At 36.1% G+C, this 24793-nt stretch overlaps 1 protein-coding gene across 1 annotated transcript in view; it reads left to right on the top strand.

Annotated features, from left to right (window-relative positions):
* The window catches only part of CWC27 (CWC27 spliceosome associated cyclophilin), a 99401-nt gene extending 75178 nt beyond the window's left edge, over positions 1-24223 (top strand). The window contains exons 12-14 of the mRNA XM_071731717.1: positions 5359-5468; positions 7775-7878; positions 23237-24223. Of these exons, the coding sequence (XP_071587818.1) occupies positions 5359-5468; positions 7775-7878; positions 23237-23399 (377 nt within the window). The 3' untranslated portion in view covers positions 23400-24223. The remainder of the gene's footprint in view (positions 1-5358; positions 5469-7774; positions 7879-23236) is intronic.
* Positions 24224-24793: the final 570 nt, after the last annotated feature.

The following is a 24793-nucleotide window of genomic DNA, read 5'->3' as shown; positions in this document are numbered from 1 at the left end:
AGAACAATCCTGTGATTCTGTGCATTACTTGTAAGATTTTATTATTTGAGTTGGCTAAATGAAAGAGTGAGTTTGTTATAGAACTGTTGCTTTTTTTTCACTGTAGCAAACTGAAAGTCCAGTAATCTGTCCAACCCTGGCAGCTCATTCTGTAAGCAAATCTATTCAGTTACTGACAGTTAGTAAATATTTCCTGATTCTTACCTAACTTCTAAGCAAACAGTGGCTCTTTAGGAACTTTGGCAGACCAGAGCTATTGTCATAGTAACTGAATAGCACTTAAATGTGCAAAGAAATCCACAGGTAGAATTAATCCTAAACAAAAACATTCTTTCAAACGCAACATTGTTTCATAATTTATTTTATAATATATTAATTTTTGTACTACTTCAATTTCTTTTGCATAGAAATAGTTTTTATTTTCATAGATTTAAACTAATATAAACTAATATTTAAACTAATAAAATGTATTTAAATTTAAAAATAGCGTTTTTTCCTGGATTCTGGAAGAAGCATGTTACTGTATGAGATCATAATTACAGAAGGTGGATCTGTGTTGTCAATAGGTCATTTCTGATAAGAATTCCGTTTTAAACTATGAAATATTAAGGCGTATTAGAATTTCTTATGAAATTCACTAGAGGTTTGTCTTGAAATGAAAATAGTTTTTCCTTTTGATATTTGAATCTCATTAAGATTTCAAAATCAGTGCTGAATATTTCTGTGATTCCAGAATGATAGAATATAAACTGACTTTTGTTGAGTAGGTGAACATGCAATGTACTACACAAGTACAGAAATGTGTTTTGGACCTCTTAATGAGCAGAAACATTCAGTAATAACTTATTTCATTTTAAACTATGAGTTATCCAGGGTTTTTCATGTATAATAACCCACTATTATACATGCAGAGTGCATTACAAGAGTTAATGGGAGTGCTTCCATGAAGTTCAGCATATCGGGAATGTTTCAAAACATAAGTTACTTAAGTCTATTTGTGTAAAAATCTTCATGCTAGCTGTACCTCATCAAAGAAAAAACATTTCTTTCTTATGGTAACATTAAGCCTTCAGAAACAGCATATGTTTTTCTCTGTTACAATATGTATTGCTTCTGCCCTTCCAAAGATTAGTGTTTCTCGTAATTCTTTCAGCAAACTAAGTTGGTTCTTTTTCCAACAAGTGTGCTGTTATGCACAGCTGCATTATCTCTTTCTTAAAAAGGAAACAAAATCTCTAGATCTTTCACAGATTCTACCTCCTCTTTTACAAGGACAGTCATTATTACAAGGTTTGCCAAAACTGATACAAATAACCAAATTATAGTATAACAAAGTTACTTTTCCACTTACTGTGGAAAATGGTGGACATACTGTCTGAAATACATTTGTCTCAAATTGTAACCTTATCTGTGCCACAGTTGGTGTAAATGCAAAGCCAAAAACCCCCACCTGCAATGCTAGAAATTAAGCCCAGTCATTAGGGCCAATATGAATGTCAGCATAAGCAATGACCATACTTTTCTGATCAACAACAGAATTCTGATCATATAACTCATACTTCCTGGTTTTCATAAAGTGGAACATTAAATTCAGTTGCAGTTTCTGAATTTCACCATATCTGATGCAACTTTTGTTGAGTATTCATCATGCCATTAGGTTTACCAGGTGCTTCAGGAATTAAGCTTAAAAAAAACTTTATCACGTTTTCTCCTTTGGTCCACTTCCTACTTAGAGCTTGATCCGAAGCAATCCAGACTCTCATTCAGTACAGTTCAACACTGTACTGAATTGAGTTTGCATCTCTTTGTTATATTTCTGCATTTTTTTAGTTAAAAACTTAGATCATTTGAACTGTTCCTAATTTGTGTGTGAGCAAAATAGATCCTTTTTCTTTTTTTTTTTTTTTAAATCAATCTCTTACTTTCTGGAATTTTCCCCTTAGTTTCAGGCTATCACTGGAAACCATGTCCCAGAAACAAAGTGTTAGGTTAGATTACACCATCAGGTTGGCGTCTGTTACTCCTCAAAGGAGTATTTCAGAATAGAAGAATCTAAGTGAAAGAAAATAAGTTACTTAAATGCTAGATTTTGTCACAGCGAGATTAAGGATTGCTGGCAGTAACTCAGTCTAGCTGAGGTATGCAGCAGTGTACGTACAAATTCTGATAAAAGTAGGGTAAAGTTTATTTCAATAAAGATGGTTGCATTTTTTTTCCATTCATCTTTCTTACGGACAGAGTGTACACAGCAATTTCTTCAAACTTTCTTTGCCTGGTATTTCCAATTGTGATGAGATGCCTCTAGGGCACAAGTGTGCATGATCTCTGTAACTTACACTAGCATCTTCTGCATCCTGCAATACTTAAATATGACATTTAATTATTTTTTTACTGTTGTGCGTCTATATCACCGCTCTTTCATTTTTGTCATTCATGATTTGGCTATTTCAGCCTACAAAGCAGGAGAAGCTGGGAGCTGTTGATAGGCAATGTTTGTCTATATTTGTCTACTGTTCAGCAAATAGTCACAGAATATTAATACACATTACATTTCAGCTGCCTTAACAAAGATCTTCAGAAATGAAGGTAATAAACTTGTTAAAGGAATTTCAACAGTTTTCATTTCTCATCTTAACATCAGTGGTTTTATTTCTGCTACCCTGCTTTTCCTGGCTCCATAGTAAAATAAAATAGAAACAAAAATTTTTGGACTCTGTCTGCCCAGTATAGTGTTGTGTTTTCCATTTCAGCGAGTCACAAATCATTCTACTTGCTGAGAAAGTAATACGTTATTTTACTCTTGTGCATCTATATCATGTCTCTCATTTTAGTCTGAAAAAGTCCTCTTGGATTGAAAAGTATGAACCTTAAAAATTTTAATACCAATGTAATGATCCTTATACTTCTGCTGGATCAGCAAGCAGACCTAAGTTTGTCAACCTTGATGTAAAGGGCAAGTCCATCATACAGTGCGGGTCTTCTTTTTCTTAGCTCAGTTGCAAAAGATTTGAAGGGGCTCTGGGATGCTGACTGGGAGATATGAAGTGTTACCAGTGATCTATTTTAAAATTTTAGAAGTCTTCTTCCCACCAAGAAATGTCCCCTCTAGATAGTTCATTTTGCTTGCTAACTACCTGGGTTTCTTCATACAGACACTAAATAATTTCTTGGATAATTGCCACTCATTAAAACTGAATATTTTCTTTACATTAAAATATAGACAGTCTGTGGTTTTGGAATGATTGTTTGTAGTTTTCAGAAGTTTAAACTGTGTTAAAAACCTCTTAATTTAGGGGCTCTTGAAAATCCTATTGTATTACCTGCTTTTAATGTGGAATAATAGGTCTTAAGACCTCATGGAGAAATACAGGCATGTCTTTAGGTTTTTATACTGAAAGGTGCAGAAATATGAAACATGAAAGTACGTAACTGTTACAGCTGATCCACTCTGAAGTTAGTTCTGATGCATCTCATTATCTTCTGTCTGACTTATGAAAAGGTTTCCAAGGAAGAGGGGAGAATGAAGGATTAGAAAAACTCTAGACAGGCAAAGATCAAGAAATATACTGAAATTCAAATTATTTGCATTAACACTAAATGACAACTATGTGAATTTGGTAAAAATACACAAACAATACAACTGCAGAGGAGTTTAACCTATTTGTATGAGAATTATATTTGAGCTGTACTAGATTAAACTAAAATCTTAGTGAAAAGACATCAAAAGATTAAGGATTACATCTTCTGTAAATACCACATATGTCTATCAAAGATTGGACCACAGGTTTAAATGTTTATAGACAGCCTGAGGCTGCAAAAAGTAGTGTTTTGTCTTTAGTAAGAATGGAGTGTGTCTGTTAGTAGAAGAAGCTGAGGTAATAGGGGGAAAGATGGAGCTAAGCCATTATGATTTTTAGTTTTATATTGTAATTTGTTACTCTGTTCAGTTCATCTAATACTATGCTGCATAAGATTTTATGGCAATTTTATTTCATTCATTCATTCTGCTATTCGTTCATTCATCCCTGAAAGATTCTGTGTATGCATTCATTTTTTCTGGTCATCCTATGTCATGTTTTTTAATTTCTTTCTCTTGCTGGTACCAGTAGTCTATTCTTCATTATATCCAACCTGCCAAGTAGAAAACAGGAAAAAAACAGCTCTGCATGGTATTATGTATGATTGCTGTTTATTCCTGCTATTCTTTAAATACAGGCGTGCAACATATAGATTAGGATAAAAGGAAAGTGGAATATTTTGTTTGTAGAAATATGGAAACAAATTATATGTAGATAAAGCATTACAAATATATTTCCTCTTATTATGAAATGCAATGTTTAGAAACTTAAAAAAGTTTAGGTGAGAGGGAGATTTAGTTTGGAATCAGAAATTTCCTCTGCATACCTGACAGCAGTCAACTAAAAAAAATGACAAAGGCTTTTATCTTGATTTATAGTTTGTAAGGGTGTCTATCCTGAGATATGTTGGAATTGTTTCCTTCATAAATACTTTCTGTACATTGCTTGCAATGGACATGGGGTGGTTTTCTTCTTCTATTCCTCCTCAGAAATAACTTGTAAATATGTATAAATAAATTTCAAGTCTGTGAAGTCAATATTTGAAATGTCTTCATGGTATTCAAGAGAAACAAAATGCTGGAAGGATTGTGTTGATCAATTTTCAAATTGAATTTGACCTCAATTTGTCATAGCAGTTGTTATTCAGCAGAAAAGGAAACTGTTAAATAAAGATGGAGAGTAACTCTTTGTCAAGAAGCTCACAAGTATATTTCATTACTACAGGTTTTTCTTCAGATTCACAAAATGGGACTGCATTTACTCTGAAAATGTTACAGAATTTTTCCCGAGATCAAGCATATTATTTGTGGCTATTTCAGCCTACAAAACGGGAAAAAGTTGGAACTTGTCGATAGGCAGTGTTTGTCTATACTTGTCTACTCTTCAACAAATAGTCACAGAATATTAATACACATAACAGTTCATCTGCTTTAACAAAGATCTTCAGAAATGAAGGTAATAAACTTGTTAAAGGAATTTCAACAGTTTTCATTTCTCATCTTAACATCAGTGGTTTTATTTCTGCTACCCTGCTTTTCCTGGCTCCATAGTAAAATAAAACAGAAACAAAAATTTTTGGACTCTGTCTGCCCAGTACAGTGTTGTGTTTTTCATTTCAGCAAGTAGCAAATCATTCTACTTGCTGAGAAAGCAATACAACTGAAACATTTTGTGCAAGTGTTTTCCTTGGTATTTCAAGAAGTCAGATATTATCTCAAAAATGATACTAAATCATCAAACCAAGTTTCATTTGCTTAACCAAATATGTCTCCTTATTCAGAGGAGGAACCTGCTTCAAACAATGCTGTTGAAGAATACCTTCAGGAGAAGAGAAAATATGAAGACAAGCGGAAGCAGCAGCCAAAGAAAGGGGTTTCTCGTGAAGATCAGGTAATAGTTTGACGACCCGGAGAAAACAATTACAGGAAAATTTCAGAAAATGTTTCTCTCTTCATTAAAAAGTATGTTATGCTTCATTTTCCATTGAAAGTATCTTATTATTTATAAAAATAATATGTGCGCTTCAGTCTCCAGTTGTGATTACCCAGGTAGATGGGTAAGTGAAGTTTCAGTGTGTGCAGGAAGTGGAAAATACTTTTAGCTTAAAATCTGTGCGGGACATCAAATGCATTTGTTCGTAAGTGTATGTCAATTCAGCTACAAAGATGTTCGTATTCAGCTATTGAAGCTATAAGAGATTGGAAACTTGAGGCTTAGTAGCATCAAAGCAGCAGCTGGCAAACTATTGTATATGTGGCAAGCTAATTTAGCTCCAAACTAAGAAATCCATGGAAATTTTGTACGTTAAAAAGCCCATTAACTCAAAATCTGTTGGCAATGTGGTTCAAAGGACTTAAAATCTTTTCTAATGAGTTCCTATAAGCCCTGTCCCAGTCATGATAGGATAACAAGATACGATGACAGGGATGTGTATTTTAGCAGATCTTAATGCATGTTTATGTAACCCTGCTGGCTACTATTTGAAAATTATTAATCAAGTTCTCCATAATCCATTTCACTTTTTGAGAGTCTCTTTCAGCCTTGCATCCCTCCTACCTGGCCCTACATCTCAATACCATTTTCCATACTGTGTACAAGAGTTAAAGAAAAGGGGGAAAGATACATACTAGATAATGGAAGTCCTAATCTTACAGTTATTCAAGGGTCAGTTTATAAAGTTATTTGATCCACAGTATAATCACTCACTGAAAAAATGCCTACTAAGATATTTTGAAATTATTTCTATCACTAGATCTATTCACAAGAATGCTGGCTCCAGAGAACTTTAGACAAGACACAAGGAATGTGGCCTTGGTTGGTTACAATTTCATGAAAAAAAAGTTTGTTTTTTTCTGATGGACTAGGCAGTCTCATATGTTTCAAGGGGGTTGTTTGCAATAGTATGGAAAGCTATAGAACTTGAATGATTTGCAGGCCCAAATATCTTTGATATTTTCCTTTCTCCCGTCTTAAACTTACAATTAAACAGAAAATAAAGAAAACAGATGCAAAGAACCCTCCAAAACCTGCCTTTGGCACTGCTAAAATATGTTTTTGAAAGAATTCAAAAGCCAGGAAACTCCTAAAGTTAAGATTGCTCCCAGAAGGAAATTGGATTCCAATGAACACTTCTGGTATTTCCTATTTCTGTTTTCTATTCTTGTTTAGTTTTTATTCTCTTAAATTTGAAAAACTTGACTAAACAAAACTAAGCAGCCATACAGAGGTGTTTTACAACATAGGTGGCCAACATATCACCTACAGATCAAATGTAGTCTGCCACATAAATTCAGTCAAGCACTTATTCCCTGATGCTTTCCCTTCCAGGAATGTCTCAAATATCAACAAGATGATGTTGGCTGTGCATATTATTCTTATGGTCTCCCCCTTTCATTTTTAAGAGCCCCCTGTCCCACCACAAGGCTCACGCATACCATTCTTGTATTATTAGAATCTCATTCTAGGTGATCAGAGGCAAGACCTGTAGTACAATCTTCAGGTGTCATCTGAGATCTGATGACTTCATTGTAGCTGAAAAACTGGGCAATGTCAGCTGGACAATAAAATGCCGAATATAAATCAGTATGAGCTTAATGTATGTAACATGAGAAATTGTATCTGTACAATTAGTCAAGGTGGTTCATTGCATTTGAATCAAAAGCTTTGAATTTTTTTCAACGTTGGTACATAATTTAAAAGATCAGGAACGTAAAGTATATAAACATCAGTCAAACTGAAGTTTATACAATGGATTACTTTACCCCAAGAAAATAGCAGGTACAAACAATCTGTTGTCAGCAGTCAGTGCTGTTTAGTCAGCTATTACGTAAGCAGTCACAAATTTTTGTTCCTTAAGTATTTCTTCAAGCATTTTCGTTTAACTAGACAGCCAGACAATTTCTGTTTCCCTGCTGTGGGGCACTCTCCCTGCTTGCACTTGCTGTCTCAACTTTGCTTGTTCACTGTCCCTTGTTCTCTCTGTGAATACTCTCAATGCATTCGCGCTCTTAACCCTCATGCACCCCACTGTCTCTTGCTGTCTCACTTGCCTTTTTATAGTATTTCTTTCAAATTTACATGAAACATCTCTCTTCCATCTCATTGTGCTATCTCTCAAAATAATAATAAAGATGTTGTGTATACCTGTTGTTGTGTATAAATGTATATAATTCCTCTCAAACTGTATTTGATTTCAGACACTGGCACTGTTGGACCGATTTAAATCAAAGCTAACCCAGGCAATTGAAGAAACTCCTGAAAATGAGGTTTCTGAACCTGAAGTAGATAATGACGAAGGATGGTGAGTTTTTTGGATTTGGGTTTCTGTTCTTACTGATGGAAATCGTACTGCACTAACATAGTCTCACTGTTAAGCATGTAATTTAAAGAGTAGCAGAAACACTGAATGAGAAGCCAGATGCTGCAGCAGAGGCCAGCAGAAATGTACTGGTTTAACACTCTGCAAAATAAGGTGGACATTTTGCTTTGTATAGTTTTAAGTACTACTAAAACTGTGTTGGGTGTGAATCATGTGAAGACTGATAGACTCATGTGAAGTGTATGGTGACCCCAAGGAACACTTCCCAATACAGGAAGCAACTTGCGCCATGTTGTCTTGTTTTCATCTTACATCCAAAGAATGCACCTTAGGTAGGGAAGGAGGTAAAAATCAATATGATTTCAAGTGTCATCCTGACATACTAGGCTGCAACTGTTACATGATAATAAAAATATGCCCATAAAATAACAGGGGGGGGAAAGGACAAAAAAAAACATAGCACAGGTTATCAGAGCTACAGCCAAACTGCCACTTCTAAAAGCTAGCAGTGGTTGCTACAATTGCTTGGAAACCTAAATTTCACAGTGAGACAAATTTATCTTTTCAGTGTCTTTCCTTTATTGGTATCTTTAAGATAACTATAGTGACTTCACATTTTAAATTTCCTTCTTAATTCCAATGTACTCCTCAAAAGACAGTAGTTCTACCTTATTTGATTTTTATTAAATATAATTACTGTATGGCATATACATATGTGATATGCACAACTTACGTGATTCCTCCAGGCCATTTTGTAGGTCACAGTTGTTTTTATGGGAAGTGAAAGCCTGCCAATATGCTTTGCTCTACTGCCAGGGTGTGTTATCTGAGGTAAAATGATTGCCTCTAAGACATTTTTATGTATCCACATGAGTGGCCACACATTGAGGTATAATGTTCATTTTCTGTCAAGATAGAAACCATTACGGATTTGTTATGTTTTCCTTTATTTGGCAAACTTCTCTCTGCATATTTGGCTGAGCTGCTGTATTGGCATGGAGCACAGCAGACATTTGGGCACTTTTCAGCAGGGTTCTACTTTTTATACAAGAAAAAAAGAAGAAATACGAGTCTATTGTAAACAGTGTGTATGGTGTTTGATAATTATTACCAGATTTTACTGTCTAAGAAGGCATCTGAGGAAGTGTCATGAAGAGAGCTGAACAGAAATGCATAGTACTAAGTTTTAACATAAAATTGTGGAATCTTTGCTGAGACATTCTGTTGCAAACTCTACTGCTATGTTAGAATGATTATTCTGCTGAAATCAAAATCTCATTTTTCCATCAGAATTCAAAAGTATTAAAATAAACATGGTACATGCTTCCAGGAGGGATACTAATAACAGTTAAAATGTATACAAACAAATAGACAGACACATTTTTATAGCATCTGGTACCTCAGGAAGATGATCCTGATCCAAGTTCATCTAGGTGCAATAGTTCTATATTGAGAAGTATTGCTTATGCTTTTTTTTACAATAATTTATCAGCTGTCTTCAGTACTATTCAACTGTTAATTGTTCTTTATTTGCTTCTAGTCCAAATAAGAAAGAGTCACATGCATGACTTTATTGTTCTCTTTCACAAAGGTTCTACAGAGTGCAGCAGAGGTAGGTAGGGAGGATCTTGCAGAGCTCTCTCACTCATTCTTGGCTCAGAGTCTTACCCAAGAAGACTTTTCCCCAAAAATTATGAGATCCATCACAGCAGTAGTGAGGTTTCATCTGCTTAGAGATTAATAGTATGAAAATCAAGTGGCAGAAGATCCACATGGAATAATTCATCTACTACTTGGTACTTCTGTCTGAATTACTGGATAGGTCTGAATTTGAAAGTTAATTTACTGAACCAGTTACACTTTATGCAGAACCCTTTTGCTTTAGAACCATCTCCTTTAGAACCTGGAATGCTGCACACATACATTTGCATTCATGTGACACTCAGCCAGGTTGTAGTGCCATTTCAGAGCTCTGATTATAATGTAAAATAGTTACAGCTATAGTAACCCCAAAGTTCAGTCCTGAGAGTGCTATGACAGCTTCTAATAATGAAACTGATGATTCAGATCCTGTGAACATGGCATAAAAATTTTCCATAAAAAGAATCCATCTATGGAGAAAAAAATTCAGCTGCATTCAAGTCTATTCAAAGATTGTTTTAGCTAATCTCTGTAAAATATTCCTCTTCAAATAGGGTAAGAGTGTTACTTGGTAATCTGAAACACCCTGCCATCAATTAATTCTGAAAGTTCTGAATAGTTCATCTCTTTAAAAGCCTGAAATCTGAGACTAGATACAACACTCAGCTAAGTCTTTGTCAGTGTTGAGTGGAAGGATTACTCTGTTTGCCATTGTTTTTTTCATGCCTGATTTCTAATCCCTTCTAAACCACAAATCTTTTCCTACTGAATAGTAGGAAAAAGCATTGCACTTTCTGAATTGTGTCGTATTCTACTTCTGTTTACCAAAATCACGTAAGTTCTAAATACTCCAATAAACTTTTAAAACACTTATTCACAAAACTACATTTTATACATACATTCTTTAATTATGTTCTTCTCCAGTTAAATCTTAAGTGGAAGTGAACTAACCAACTTTACCACATTAATTTTTTTACTTTGACATTAAGGTGTGGCTATCTAATCCTAAAAATAGGGCTCTCCAGCTGAATTTTTATCAGCCTTACATCCTTGAGAAATGTAAGAAATATATATCTATACTTTTCCAGATGGAACACCAGTCTTTGTGGAAGAAGTTTCTCTGCTATGAAAATCCACCTGTCATACCCTTAGCCAAAATTCTGGACTGTCTTCTGCTCTGCTCTCTGAAGAGAGAGAATAGATCTTTGAAAACAAGCAGAGTTGTTTGCAGAGTCCTGAAACTACTAGATTTATTGACATACTGAAGTATTTCTGTTCGTAGGAGAAATTTTACAGTCCTGACCCTTTTTTCAGCTGATAGAATTTTCTGCAGGAAAGAACCCACCATTTTCCTTACGTAAACTCACCGGGGTGTCAAGTCAGCTTACCATATTTCTATAAAGGGTCCCCGTTGTTTGGGCATTCTCACAGATAAAATGCACAAGAAGGTTTATAGTACCATCCTTAAATTTAAAGCTTAGTTGTCAGGATCAAGTAACCCTAATGTCAAATGGAGCAGCACTCCATACCACTGAAAGAAAAATACACTGCACACTAAACCAATCAAGTGTACAGTATCTTAGAAAATCTGGAAGACACATAGCCTAGCAAATTATGGTGATTTTTTTTTTTTAATCATGGATTGATTGAAAAGATATGCCCTTCTATTCACTTCTAAAGAAATTTAAGTTCTTACTTGAAGTGATAATAATAGCTAATCTACAGCAAATACTAGATGACTAACAGAAGGTATTGGTGTATGAACGTTGCATTGAGGCAGTATTGTGGTTTTGCTTGGAAGGTTTGTCCAAGGTGGTAATCTGAGGCTTGATAAATATGGTTCTACCGTATTGTTACTTCACCAGTTTGGACTGATTAAAGATGCCCAATTAATCCTGCTGAACTTTTAATATTGATTGTAGAAACAAATATTAACATGTGAGAGCTATTACCAGGTGAAGGTGATTATGTGAAGTGCCTTTGAACTATTGTTGCCACTAGGGAAGCAGACAAAGTTTGTATCAAACCCCCCAGGTTTTGATCTACTGGGGTTTGGTCTACTATTTATCCCATGTAGATATCTTCATGTAGACCTCCAGTTGATTTTTGAGTTTGTTTTACTGTGGAGCCCAGTAATTTTTTCTTCATTCTGCACACAGCTAGAAGTTTAGGATTGCTTCTTCTGGACTCAGATCTCATCACTGGCCTCTGTCTGCTTTGAGTAATGCATTTTATAACCATTTGTACTTTGACTGAGACTTCCAGCATGCTACATAGTTTATTTAATTAAGAGCACGTGATGCCAGTGCTCCATTAAAGAACCACTGCAGTGTTTCCTGTGAAATGTAAGGTGTTAGATGTGAACAAAGCTTCCTAATCTTTAAAAGAAATCAACTTTTTCCTTCCCTATGGAATGCTGTCATAGCTGAAACTGACAAATGTAAATAAGACAGTCACTGAAGTATTTTTGGGAGGATGTCTAGACTCTACTCTGAAACTTTCTTTCTTATGATATGAAATAACAAAGCCATTCAGCTTTCAGATATACTGTGGTAAAGAAAGAATTAGTAAAATTGGAATCTGGAATAAAGTGATGGTTTTTTCACATGGGTTTTTAGTTTAAAATTGTTATGGTTAGTTGGTGAATCTGAGCTGTTCTAAATGTTGGTTAATTTGAGGTATATGAAAAACGGGCAATTTTTTATAGATCAAAGTGAGTATCTCAATGCCTGAAAGTACCTTTCAACTTACAGTCTAAAGGTTGTGAAAATCATGTGAGAGTATCTCCCATCTCAAACAAAAAGGTGGTTTTGATCTTGCTTATTGCATTGTTTCTTGTGCCTTTTCTTGTAATTACTAATGTTGTTACGACTACTTTCATATTAGTTGTTTGTGACAAAATTAAATTAGGATAGCAAAGACTAAAAGCAAGCCAAGTGGCAATTTAATGACAGTGTTCATCTAAATGGTGTTTAAAGTCTTGTGTCTCTTAGAAGCTTTTAAAGTTTTCTCCTTCTTAGTGACAAAATATTGTTTTGATTTCCATAGTGTTGCCTTGCATAGGTCTAATCCACCTGAATATAGCAAAAAAAAAAAAAAACAAACAAAAACCTAATGGAATGGGTCTGGTTTTACTAATTTCTTGTTTCTTTCTGTAGGCAAAAACCTCACTGAAGTCCAGTGCTAACCATTTTAAGTACAGCCTGGTTTATGTATGTCGAATTCTGTAATCTGTTCCCAGTTCTGAATGTTGCAGAACAGGCCTGTTATACATTTGATGATATTGGGTGCTAATGCTATGCCCTTTCTGTGAGGACATTCACAGCAGTTTGACTGTATAAGTTATTATGCAGTTTGTAAGTAGTTGCATTTACTCTAGAAAAAATTAAGTTATTCTCTATCCAGCATCAAGTTACGTCTTTTATCTTCTTTTAAAAATGCTTTTGTTGTTAATACAAGGAAAACTTCTCTGAGAATATTTGTTTGTAACATTGGTTTCAGTGAGAAATCTACTGTATAAACCTACCTTTATACACGTTTTCTAAAATGCAGTCTCTTTCTTTGCTGTATCTCAGACATAGGATTATGAAATATGACTTCCTCAAGATTAGTACCAGTCTCTGCAGACTCAGTTACAGAGCTTAACTGTGACAAACACAGTAAGCTCCTGAAAACTAAGCAGCAGTCTTTTTCACATGCTGATCCTAGCTTGGGGAACGAAAGAAAAAGTGCTGCTGTAATTTATGCCAGTGAGGCACAAAAATGGATTAAAGCCATATTTACTCCCCTCCTCCCATCCAGACTTGAGCCAAGGTTCCTCCACTAGTCTGGAAAAATTGGCTCTATATTAGGTCTCTCCTGCTAAGGCCATTGATTTACTCAACTACATTTTTAAAAGGTTGAAAAAATACTTACTTGATTGTTAGAGAGGATAAATGAATGCCAGAGGTCTGTATTAGAAACACATTGGAAAGAGATTTCTGTCTGGCAAAAAATATGTGTTTGTTTGGGTTTAGTATTGCCCCTAACATTCAAAGGAAGAAAGAAAAAAAAAAAGGAAAAAGAAGAAGAAAAAGGAAAAGGAAAAAGAAAAAAAAAAAAAAAGGAGAGAAAAAGCAAAAAAATAAAAGGAAAAGAAAAAGAGAAAGAAAAAGAAAACTTACACTTTTTTTTTTCCTCTATCTCTCCACCCCTATACTGCTAGAATATGGATGGTCCTTGATATGTAAATGCTGCTAGTTCACTGCTTCAGTCTGTAAATTTTTATTACTGAATTGTTCTTCTGAAGTTGTATATTTAGTGCTTCTAACTGTTCATCATGCCTGAGAAACTCAGGGTTTTGGGAAGGGTTTTTGTTTGTTTACTCTTCATTAATCCTTCCATGTCTGTTTATTTGAACTAAGCATCTAGGCCTGGAATCAACTACTGTTTGACTTAAATTCAGAGATAATCCATTATTTGCTCAAGGGATAATTAGTATTACATTTATTGTCTGGAAATCTTACATTTTATTTATTGCCAGCTAACCTAGTGCAGAATGAAGAAATAATCTTCTAAATCTTTACTAGTCTACTTTAAGCTTCCTACATATTTACACACCTTTTCAAGTGCCCCCCATCATCTCATTCAGTTATATGTTTAAGCAGGAAGGATTTGGACATATACTCAAAATGGGGAGATGCAGGGAGAAAAGCAAAGGGGGGGTGTCCAGAGAGTGCTGAATTTTATGAAAATTTGAATATTTTTGTGCTAGAAATGCTCTCCTCTCCTTCCCGTAACACCACCTTTGTGCTCTGGTGATAAAATACTGCCTGACTGTGTTAACCTCGGGAGGCATCTGCTGACTAGAAAGTATCACATCATGTATAAGGCATTGCCAGAGACAGGATGCTAGCTTGGATGGATCATTGGTCCATTCTCTTAATGGCAGTTCTCATGTCCTTATAGTAAATATTGTGTAGAGTTTTTCTGCACCAGTACATTGTCTGGAACATCTGGGATTTGCAGTACACTCTTCCATGCCAATCTACTCTTTTAGGAGCAATTGTCTATTTAAGGCACCCAGATTTCTTTAATCAAACTATTTAACATTTTTGAGAAGGGGACAAGGATGTAATGCAAATAAGCTCTGTATCAATTGTGACCCAACAGATGCCATATAAAAATAAGATAATTTTTAGAAAACAAATTACTGCTTAAAATCATAAGCCATCATGGTTTTACAAATTCAAATTCTGATATTATGAGAACTAATGACGTGTCCCCCTATTGCTCTGATTATCTTTTGAACTGGATGAGCTTGTCGTTTCACCTTTCTATTTGGAGGTTATTGCAACTAAATCTTTTGTCAGGAGAAAAAAAATTGCTTAGCACTATCTTGAACAATGGAAGGATATTCTATTACATCAGTCTGCACCAAGAATACTTTGTTCTTAGCTTTGCAAAATATTGGGTGTCTTTGGCCTTTTTTTTAACCTGGATATCTTATACTTACTATAAGTTTCTTATTATTTTTTCAGTGATTATTTTGGAGTAAAATTGAGTGTATGCCATTCAAATAGAGTATCTTTAAAAAGTATTATATTGAAATATCTGCTGATATTTCTATCTGTTCTAATAATCTTATGCTTTAGGCCTTCACTAAGAAAAAATAGAAATAACTCATCCTTTGGCCTATGGAGGACACACACTGGCTGTTTATTCTGAAGAGATTAAACCAATTGCTACATCCCCCGGTACTTGTAATACAGTTTCAAAGGTCTAGTCAAAGCTGACAGCAGTGTACTTTGTCTGACTTCCTATAATATTTTTAGAGCATACTTCTATCTGTTTCGCTTGCTTAGAATTGTAGTGATTTTTTTATCTGTGCAAGAGCACCAGTAATATGTTACCTCTGTTGTGAACATCAAAATGCTGAAAAACTGTATGTTAATAGTGCTGCATTCATCTGAAAGCCAGAATATACTGTTTTCAGATCTTGCAGAAATTAAATCACCTGCAGGAGAGTGCTTGGAGGTGTGGGTATATATGACAATAGTGAAATCTTAAATAGCAGCTAAAAATCAGTGCTCTATACCATATTTACTAATATGGAATGAAACAATATTATTTTGATGTACAATTAAATAATTAACCTGTAAATTTTACTGTATTATGGCAAAAATGCATTTATAGCAGTTTTCTCAATATTCTACTAAGCACATTTTCATAACAGACACTTGGCATGGAATAAGTAATGATTTGAATTCTGCTGGATTGAATAGCAAATCTTCTCTTTTAAAATAGAAAGCCAATAAATTGGAAAACAAAAGCTTTATGAAGACAAAATTGAAGAGACAATGGTCTGATTATTAGGAATAGAGATGGGCAGAGAGGAACAAAGGGATGTGGAATGGTGGAAACAAGCACTGAAACAAGAAGGAGTGAAATATCCTAGCAGTAACATCACAGCAGCAACCTGTGACCAGAGATTATTACTAGAAGGCATTATAAGCTTTTTGAAAATTAAATCAAACCATGTTTGAGGCTCAGTATCAGTGTGTGGTACTGGTTGAAATTCACAGTGCTACAGAAGAGTACAGGGTTTCCATAAGTAATTTTGCAGAGCTCCAATACTGTGAATGAGACAAAATACACTCAGTGAAGCTTGTTCCCTGTACATGTCCTTTTTGTGATAGCAGTAGCTGTATGAAACAGAACTAAAGTGCAGAATCCAGACCCTGTTCCAGTAATCATTCTATCAAACCTCATTCCTGTAGGAATCAGGACCTACTTCAGTTCTTGGGGAAAAAATACTTTTTCTTTTCATGATCTATGAGAAAGCAAGAGACTTGAATTACAAGACTCCTTTGCATGAAAAGAGGGATGATGCATTCATTATCTCTTACACAAAATTAAAAAGAGAGCACTTTATGATGGTTGCATAAATGTGTCCTCTGTCTTGCTACATTGTGTTTACAAAATTATTTGTAAAGCTTTTGGACAGTGTTAGGCAAGGAGTGGTGATACCTGCCTGAGCCAAGAAGCTCGTTTTGGTTGTAGCATCTCAGTTCTGGGAAAAGGTGGAAACAAGATTTGATGTTCCTAAGGTATTTCCTCCTTTAAAATTCCCATCGTTTATTGTTTTGACAATGTTTTTGTCTTGTTCTCTTGCCACGATTCAAAATTTTTGTTTTGAAATTTCCATTTAAATTTCCATTTTATTAACATTTTGCTCAGCATCTTTTTCTCTGTGTTTGTTTCTCATTCCTACATTTTTTCAGTCTTTATCTTCCTCAGTTTATTTTTCTTTTTCACCTCTCAACTGTGCCAACTGTTCACGTGAGCTCCATTTCTATGCAATGCATGGGTAACCTGAGGGTGATGGGATGAAAGCTTTACAATGTTTCCTACTCCTTTAGTTTAACACACATGCATTTACAGGATTTGAAGGAAGATGTTAGTTGCAAATGGAATATAATTTAAGGAAAGCAGTAGTAAATTTATGGTGCATTATCAATAACTGAGAATAGTAGCTTGTTACTTGCAAGCTGTACTCAGTACAGCTGAAATCAGTAAAGAATGGCAGCATTAGTAGTTATGGTACATATTGGTCTCTTCTGTCTGAACAGCCTGTAGACAGGCTGTACAAAAAGCAGCACTGAATTTGTTGACATGCATGCTTACTCCAGCTTTGTTCATTTTAATCATCCCAATTGAGAGAAGCAATAACGTTCATAAAATGTAGCAATAATGTGCAAAGTTCTGATATTGTATATTTTATAGCAGTGGAATTAGTTGCTGAATTCTTTTAATCTGCATTTAGAAGCATTGCATAATTTTTGCCAGTGTTCTGAGCATCAGTGTAGATGTACTGTTAAATTGTGCACTTTTCTTAACATACAGTTCTGCATCTGGAAAGCAAAAAGCTCTTGCTTGGTGCTTCCTGGCTGCAGAAAAAAGGATATATCACCAGCTGCCATGTTTTATTCAGGCACCTCTAAATGCATCCTAGTTGAAACTGCTTAAGCAATCACTGCCTCTCTTCCAAAAGCTACTGTGCTCACAACAACTTTTCTCCACACCTGTTGCTGACTTACTGCAAAGCTCAGCCATTTAATAATGCTTACATAGGTGTGTGTAAGGTAATGTCCTAGGCTCTCCACTGAAGTGGCAGCAGCACCAGAGGGTATGCTGTGTAGAGTCACATGTGCAAGGGCTGAATAGGCAGCAGGTGAGCTGGTAACAGCCAACAGCTGTTAGTTTGTTAGTTTTAGTATGTTAGTTTGATAATCAAGTGTGGAATTAAGCAGTGCAGCTTTGCACATCATCCAGTTACTGTAAAAATCACTGATGGACACAGTGCATCATTAGTGTGAATGCATAATGCTTCCTTACTCATATTGAGATTCAAAGTTATTCAGTTCACTAACTTCAGTTTCTCATAAAGGGCAGTTCTGGAAAGTCCAGAATTGTTGTGATACCAGGCTTCTATCTATGCTACACTTAAGATGACTACTACTTACTAACAGCTGTTATATGGTTCAGCTCCAGTGCATGGCTCACACATCTCAAAATCAGAGGGATTACTGTACATCTTATCTTTTCTCACAAGTAGGACCTCACTAGGGCAGTTCAAAAGAACTGCCTCTCCAATAACTGGCTGAGTCTGCCTGGAAAGCACTGTGTAGGTGGGGTTCTTTCTTTGATGCACAGCTGGCAGATATGGTGTAGCCTGTGCTAGGCTGTTGACACAGACCTTAAGTGTATTGTAATAGCTCTTGGTGGCTTTTTGGTTTCCTAGGTTTCTTTTTTAGATTCAGTTGCAGCCAACAGTCTCACACTTATTACCTCCTAGACAGTGATAAAACTGATCACCAAGGTAATGTATTTGTAGTGACATGAGGCAACCAGGTGCCAATAATTGCCAGGTAGTGGGCTTGACCTCATGTGAAGCCCACCTGTGCCTAATTAGGGCAGGCCCCTACTGCTCATGAGCAGGATTAGGGGGCCAATAAAAGGCTCTCACCTGGCGTAGCCAGGGGCTGGTTTAGCCACCTTTGGAGCAGTAGCACTGATCCAGGCTGGTCAGAGCACCATTCGTGAGATTCTACTGGGACACCTGGTTGGACCTTGGAGCACCGCATCCATAGAAGAGGTTCATCTTGCTACATGTATTAGTTGCCACAGCTCAAGAAAGGACTTATAGGAACTACTCTGGTAGTAACAATGAAGGAGCAGGCTTGTTTGCTGACTTGCAAAAGTCAGACCTAAGAATATCACCAGGCCAGGAGTGTATCCTCAAGCCTTAGAAATCTCATGCTGTCTCTGATACTGTCTTAAATGCAGATATTTCAGTTTAATGTTTCAAAATGTTTCATTTTTGGAATACATAAGACATGTACTGAATGTCCTTTAGTAACATTAAAGGAAAGAAATGCAGTACAGCCCCATCACATGGCATAGGACAACAGTTGAACTGTAGGATGCATTCGTCTGGCCAGAGGTCAGGGCAAACCAAAACCCAAAACCCACAGAATTGCTCTCTGTTACCCTCCTTCACCTCCCAAGGGGAGATAAAAGAGGCATATGGAAGAGAGATTTAATATTGGAAATTAAAACTGGAACAGGTTTACTGGAACACAGGCACATGGGATGCAGAAATAGTATATACAAAATTATACAAAACCCTGTCTAGATGATCACTGATATAAGTGTCCAAGTGTCCCTTTGGGCAGGGCCAAATCAGGAAATGTGTCCACAGCTCTCCCCAGTACCCAATGGATTCAGATCCTGCAGGGCATGTGGTGAGGTAATTACAAAGCAGAAATCTCACTTCATGACCTCTGAGAAGCAGCAAGGAAGAAGGGAGTAGGAAGGGGCAGACTTGGTGGCCTCCTGGCGTTTATAGAGTATGGCAGGAAATGGGAAGAAACATTGCCCCCTCTCTGTTCTGCCCTCTTGGGTCCCTCTAATACCCTCTCTCTCTTAAGTCTGCATATTGGTACCGTAAAATTAGCCTGGCCCCATCAAACTTAACTGGAGTTAAGTTTGGAGTTAAACTCCATTAAACTGGAGTAAAAATCAACTCTCTACAGCAATGAATCCATGATAAGATAGCTGGTTCTAATTAGCAGCACCATCTTCAGAGGTTAAGAAAATTTTTTTTTTACTTCTTTTAAAGAAAGGCAGTAGTTTGCCTACGTAGATGCTTGAAACCAAGCACCATCAATTTGGGCAAGCTATTTTATAAAAACTAGTTTTGAGCAAATAAAAAACAAGCTGAAAAACTTTTTTTTTTCCTTCTTTTTGAGTTTTGCATAGGGAACTGAAAATGTTTCATCCTTGAAATTTTGAAGAATAAAGTATGTTTTAAAAGTCTATATCTCACTCGCTTAAAATGAGCTGTCAACAAGTAGTGATAAGTGCAAGCTGGTCAGTTCCCAGAGAGCAGAGATGAAGAGTTAAATTAGAGCTATAACGCAGTGACTGTGGAAGCAGGACTGGGCAGCCAGCTCCCCACTGAACCAAGCAGCATGCAGAGGGGAACCAAACAAGGAAAAGTCTCAGTGTGACCTGTATTGATGGAATTGCAGTTCTAACTCCACACTTGGAAAATTATACAAGTGCAAACTTTTGGTGAAGGAGCTTGAGTACAAGTTATGGCTTATAAATTCAAATATAGAAATAATTAATACATACTTGCCATGTTCCTTAAAAAAACACCCAACTATTTAAATTTTTTGAAAAATAGCATTAAGCATGATTTACCACTTTACATAGATGTAAAACAGGTCTACCTGTGAACAGGTCTACCTGTGAAGATTTGCAACTTGCAAAAAATAAGTTTTAAGTACACATCAGGGAAGATATTTTTTCAAATCTCCACCACAGTCTGTGGTTTTTTTGCTTTACCTATGAGATGCTGCATCTGACAGTAATTCTGGGAATATCAGAAAGTTTTTTTAATATGGGCTTATTTTTAATCACAGCTGGGAACACCTCAGTGGAAAGTTATGAATAGGAGTCAGAAACTATGACTTCTTTCAGCTCCCGGAGTGAAGTAAACATTGCTTAGTCTGGATATACTGCATCTAATTTGCAAACTACCTGGGACACAGTATGGCCTGACCCAGGAATTAGAGATGCATTTATTTTTAATTCCTATTACTTGTATCCTGGAAGTGTGCTGTGGAAAATCTGAGTCGATGAAGTGGCTAAGTATGAGAACACTTTAACATGCAATCCTATAATACACTCCAAAACCACTCACCAAGGGATGACTCCATATCTTTTGCCTATATTTTAATTCAGACTGTGATAGTGTGGTTTGGTATGTTTTCTTAAAAAAACAGTCAAATGCTCATCTTTATAAGTTAAGAAGCATATGACAAATGTGGAAGGCATGTAAACTAAAATAAATTACTTCAGTCCTTCCATTGTGAGACAATGCTTTTATAATTAAACTACAAATACTCAATCATGAGTCATTCTGATGGTACATTATGTTATTGTGAATTGTCAATGTAACTGAAAAAACTAAGCTTTTGTGTTAGTAATGTGTATAGAGCTATAAACTACTGAAAGTTTATACACTGCACTGCAGCTCTCTCAAGTGTTTCCATAGAATAGGGTAGTATGCAAGGATGCAGACCATGCTGTGCAGTAAGAATTTATGAAACCTGCATGTCAAGAATCTGTTATGACAAAAAGTCTCAATTTTTACGATTTTTCTAAAGCATTCAGACAGATGCCATGTAGTCTATAGCTTTGAATTTTGTCTGGTTTCTTCAACAGTTCTATATTGTAATCTACAGTAACTGATCTGATTCTCCCTCCCTTCCTTTCTTTGTGGATGTGCATTAGAGCTCTTTGAAAAGCCTGTTTAATTCAGAACCTCTTCTATGTTGCAAGAGACTCATAAAGTAGTATTCCATTGGCCACAAAACTTTCATTCCAGTACTGACTTGTTTTTACTCTGTCATAGTAGACAAAGACATCTAATGCTACAAAGATTGTGCTTAGATTCACTTATATATAATTCATACTATTTTAAGTTGTTCCATCAGAGTCAAAGATGTTTTTGCAATTGATGAACACAGAATCCAAAAGTAAGTGGGTTTTTTTCCTAGGCATGTTTGTTTGCACAGAAAAAGCTTTTAATTTGAGTTTGTGGGTTTTGGTTTTTTTTAGTTGAACCCAGGAACTTTGTACTCATTTTCTTGCTTCATAAATAGCAGCTTTACAGCAACTGTATATTCAAGTCTTGCTGGCTTGTCAGTAAAGATGAATAGGTTTATAATTGGTCAACTTGTAAGCATCTTTGGTTTGGTTTTCTCTTTTCCTCCAGCTCTCTTTTCTGTAAGTACAATAAGTAATTTGTCTTTTTGTTTAAGATTTTCTTTGTCCATGCTAAAACTTGTATTGTTCCTACAGCTTCTGAATTAATCCCCACCAGAGTGACACCTGCTAAAAAGGCCATAGCTTCAGGCTTTTCTGCCACTGACTACAGTTAACAAGCTACCTTTGACTCTAGGTTATCACAGAATGGTTTAGGTTGGCAGGGATTTTTAAAGGTCAGTTAGTCCAGCTGCCCTGCAGTGAGCAGGGACATGTTCAGTTAGGTCTGATTGCTCAAAGGCCCATCCAACCTGAATGTTATCAGGGATGGGGCTTCTACCACCTGTTTGGGAAATCTGTGCCAGTGTTTCACCAATCTGTCCCCATCTTTATTATGAGTTCCCTTTACATATTGGAAGGCTGCAATAAGGTCTGCCCTGAGGTCTGTCTTCTCTTTTTCCAGGCTGAACAACTCCAACTCTCTCAGCCTTTCCTAATAGTGGAGGTGCTCCAGCCCTCTGAATTTGTGTCCCTCCTCTGGACCTGCTCCAACAGGTCCATGTCTTTCCTGTACTGAGGACCCCATAACTGGACACAGTACTCCAGGTGGGGTCTCACCAGAGTAGAGCAGGAGGAGATAATCTGGGCATACTATTTTTGGTGCAGCACAGGATATGGTTGGCATTCTGGGCTGTGAGTGCACATTGCTTGCTCATGTTGAGTTTTTCATTTGACAGTACTCCCAAGTCCTTCTCCATAAGGCTGCTTTTGATCCCTTCATTCCCAGGCTGCATTGATACCAGGAGCTGCTCCTACCTATGTGCACCTTGCACTTGGCCTTCTTGAACCTTGTAAAGTTAAGATGGGGCCACTTCTCAAGCTTGTAGTAGTGGTTTGCTGAAATAAGGTAAAATCTAATGGGCAAGAAAATACTAACCCAACAGTAGAACAAACATTGTATTGAACAAAGCATTAGGTTAGTCTTATATTCAAAGAATTTAAAATCATGGTCTGAACCAGGGTAAGGTGAAGCAGGCATGAGATGAAGCATTCCCTTTTTGTACCTACTTCAAAAGTTTTACATTCAAGTTTTTCCTTTCCTTTGTAAAACTCCCAACAGTGAAAGGATGTCCTGAGTGACTAATAGGTAAGCTTGATAAACCCTCCCAGTTCCTGGGAAAATTATTGAGTACATATGGGAAGATAAGTTAAATAGGAAAAGAAAAGAAAAGAAAAGAGAGTACAATAGATGAAACAAAGTCCAGCAACAAAACTTTGATCTCTGAAAAAATAGGTCACAGTGCTAAAATCTTGCCATATCATAATTACAATCATAACTGTTCCTTCACTGAATTTAAGATACATGTTTTTATTTTTGTAGGATGTCACATGTACTCCAGTTTGAAGACAGAAGCAGAAAGGTGAAAGATGCAAGCATGCAGGATGAAGACACCTTTGAGATCTATGATCCACGTAATCCTGTAACTAAGAGGAGAAGAGAAGAAAGCAAGAAGATAATGAGAGAAAAAAAGGAAAGGAGATAATAAGAACATGAAGCTAGCCAGAGCTGCCTTGAAAAGTGACTGCAGTAAAGCATTGGTCCTTTTGTTGGTCCTTTTGTTCCTAAAAATATCACTGGACAAGAAAAGGAATCTGTCAAGAACTTGTTGTGGAGTTTTGAAGCAGAGCAATCATTTGTTTCTTAAGTTGTGCGGTCAAGTGTTCTCAGTACATTCATTATCCCACCTCTCAAAGGGTTTTTAGAATTATATATTTAATAAAACAGCTGATAACTTTTGTCTGTAGTTTAATTACAAGTCACTGTCATTTAATGAATACACAGTAGTCAAAGTTTTCAACATAATGAATGCAAATTTGTCTTAAGAATGGGTGAAAAGACAGAAACCCCATCTGCAGCTTTGAAGATTGTCTAAAAGTATATTTTTTTTTTTTTACTAGTTTTTGAGGAGGCATATGGACATTACATGAATAAACCCTATGTGCCTGAACAACTATAATACAGAATTAGGATGATACACTTGCAAAACTCCTGAGAGTGATCCCAGCTTTCTTTAAACAAACTAAGCTTAATTTGAGAATTTTGCTATTTTGTCCTTCTTTTGAAATTTATATTCTAAGTTCCCAGGTTGGGAAACTGGGATAACTCGCCATTTTGGGAGTGTTATTTCACTATCTGTACCACATGAATAAAAAGAGAATCTAGTTGTGCTGTAGTGGTTGGTTAAACTGGTTCAATACCAAAAGCATCCCTCTGGTAGAATTTTCATTGTAAAGTAGCTGGTAATGAGGGTTGGTTTGTTAATTAGTCTGGTACAGAAATAAAAAAATACAATCAGTCTCATTTAAAGCATGGACCTATTTTTAACAATTATTTTATCATCAAATATGAACAGCTCAAGATTCCAGTTTATACTTTCCACAGATTTTTCCCCCTTGTGTGCTAATATTTTTACAGAAAAATGGGAATTTTCAGTCCTCCTTCCTTAGAGCGTTTCTGATGCTGCAGAAGCACGGGCTGCCCATATGGTCAATAGCTATAGAAGAGTAAGCAGAAGTGAGCAAGGTCATTAAAAAGTGTGACCAGAGGAGTATTTCACTGATGTTGTTTTTAGAACAAGTTAGTTAAGGTATGGTGTCCTTATCAAGCTGCCACTGCCAAATTTCTTGATAGGGTCTGAGGTGTGAGATACATAAACCTGCATTGGGGGGGGGAGGGTGTAATATGGTCCAAATGTCAGAGGTTAGATTAATGCAGACTATTGCTTCAATCCACAGTGCAACCTTTGAGATAAGAAGAAAACTTGGAAGTGTGATGTGAGAGATCCTGTATAAAGCTGTCATTATCCTCCTCTTAGGCTGAGTGAATTATACTGTACCACGGTGTAAAGAAGTTAAGAGGGGTTGCATTCTTAAACAC

Source organism: Heliangelus exortis, chromosome Z (assembly GCF_036169615.1).
Source record: "Heliangelus exortis chromosome Z, bHelExo1.hap1, whole genome shotgun sequence".
In the NCBI taxonomy this organism is placed as follows: domain Eukaryota; kingdom Metazoa; phylum Chordata; class Aves; order Apodiformes; family Trochilidae; genus Heliangelus; species Heliangelus exortis.
Note: the sequence above shows the minus strand (reverse complement) of the source record. Positions and strands in the feature narration are given on the sequence as shown.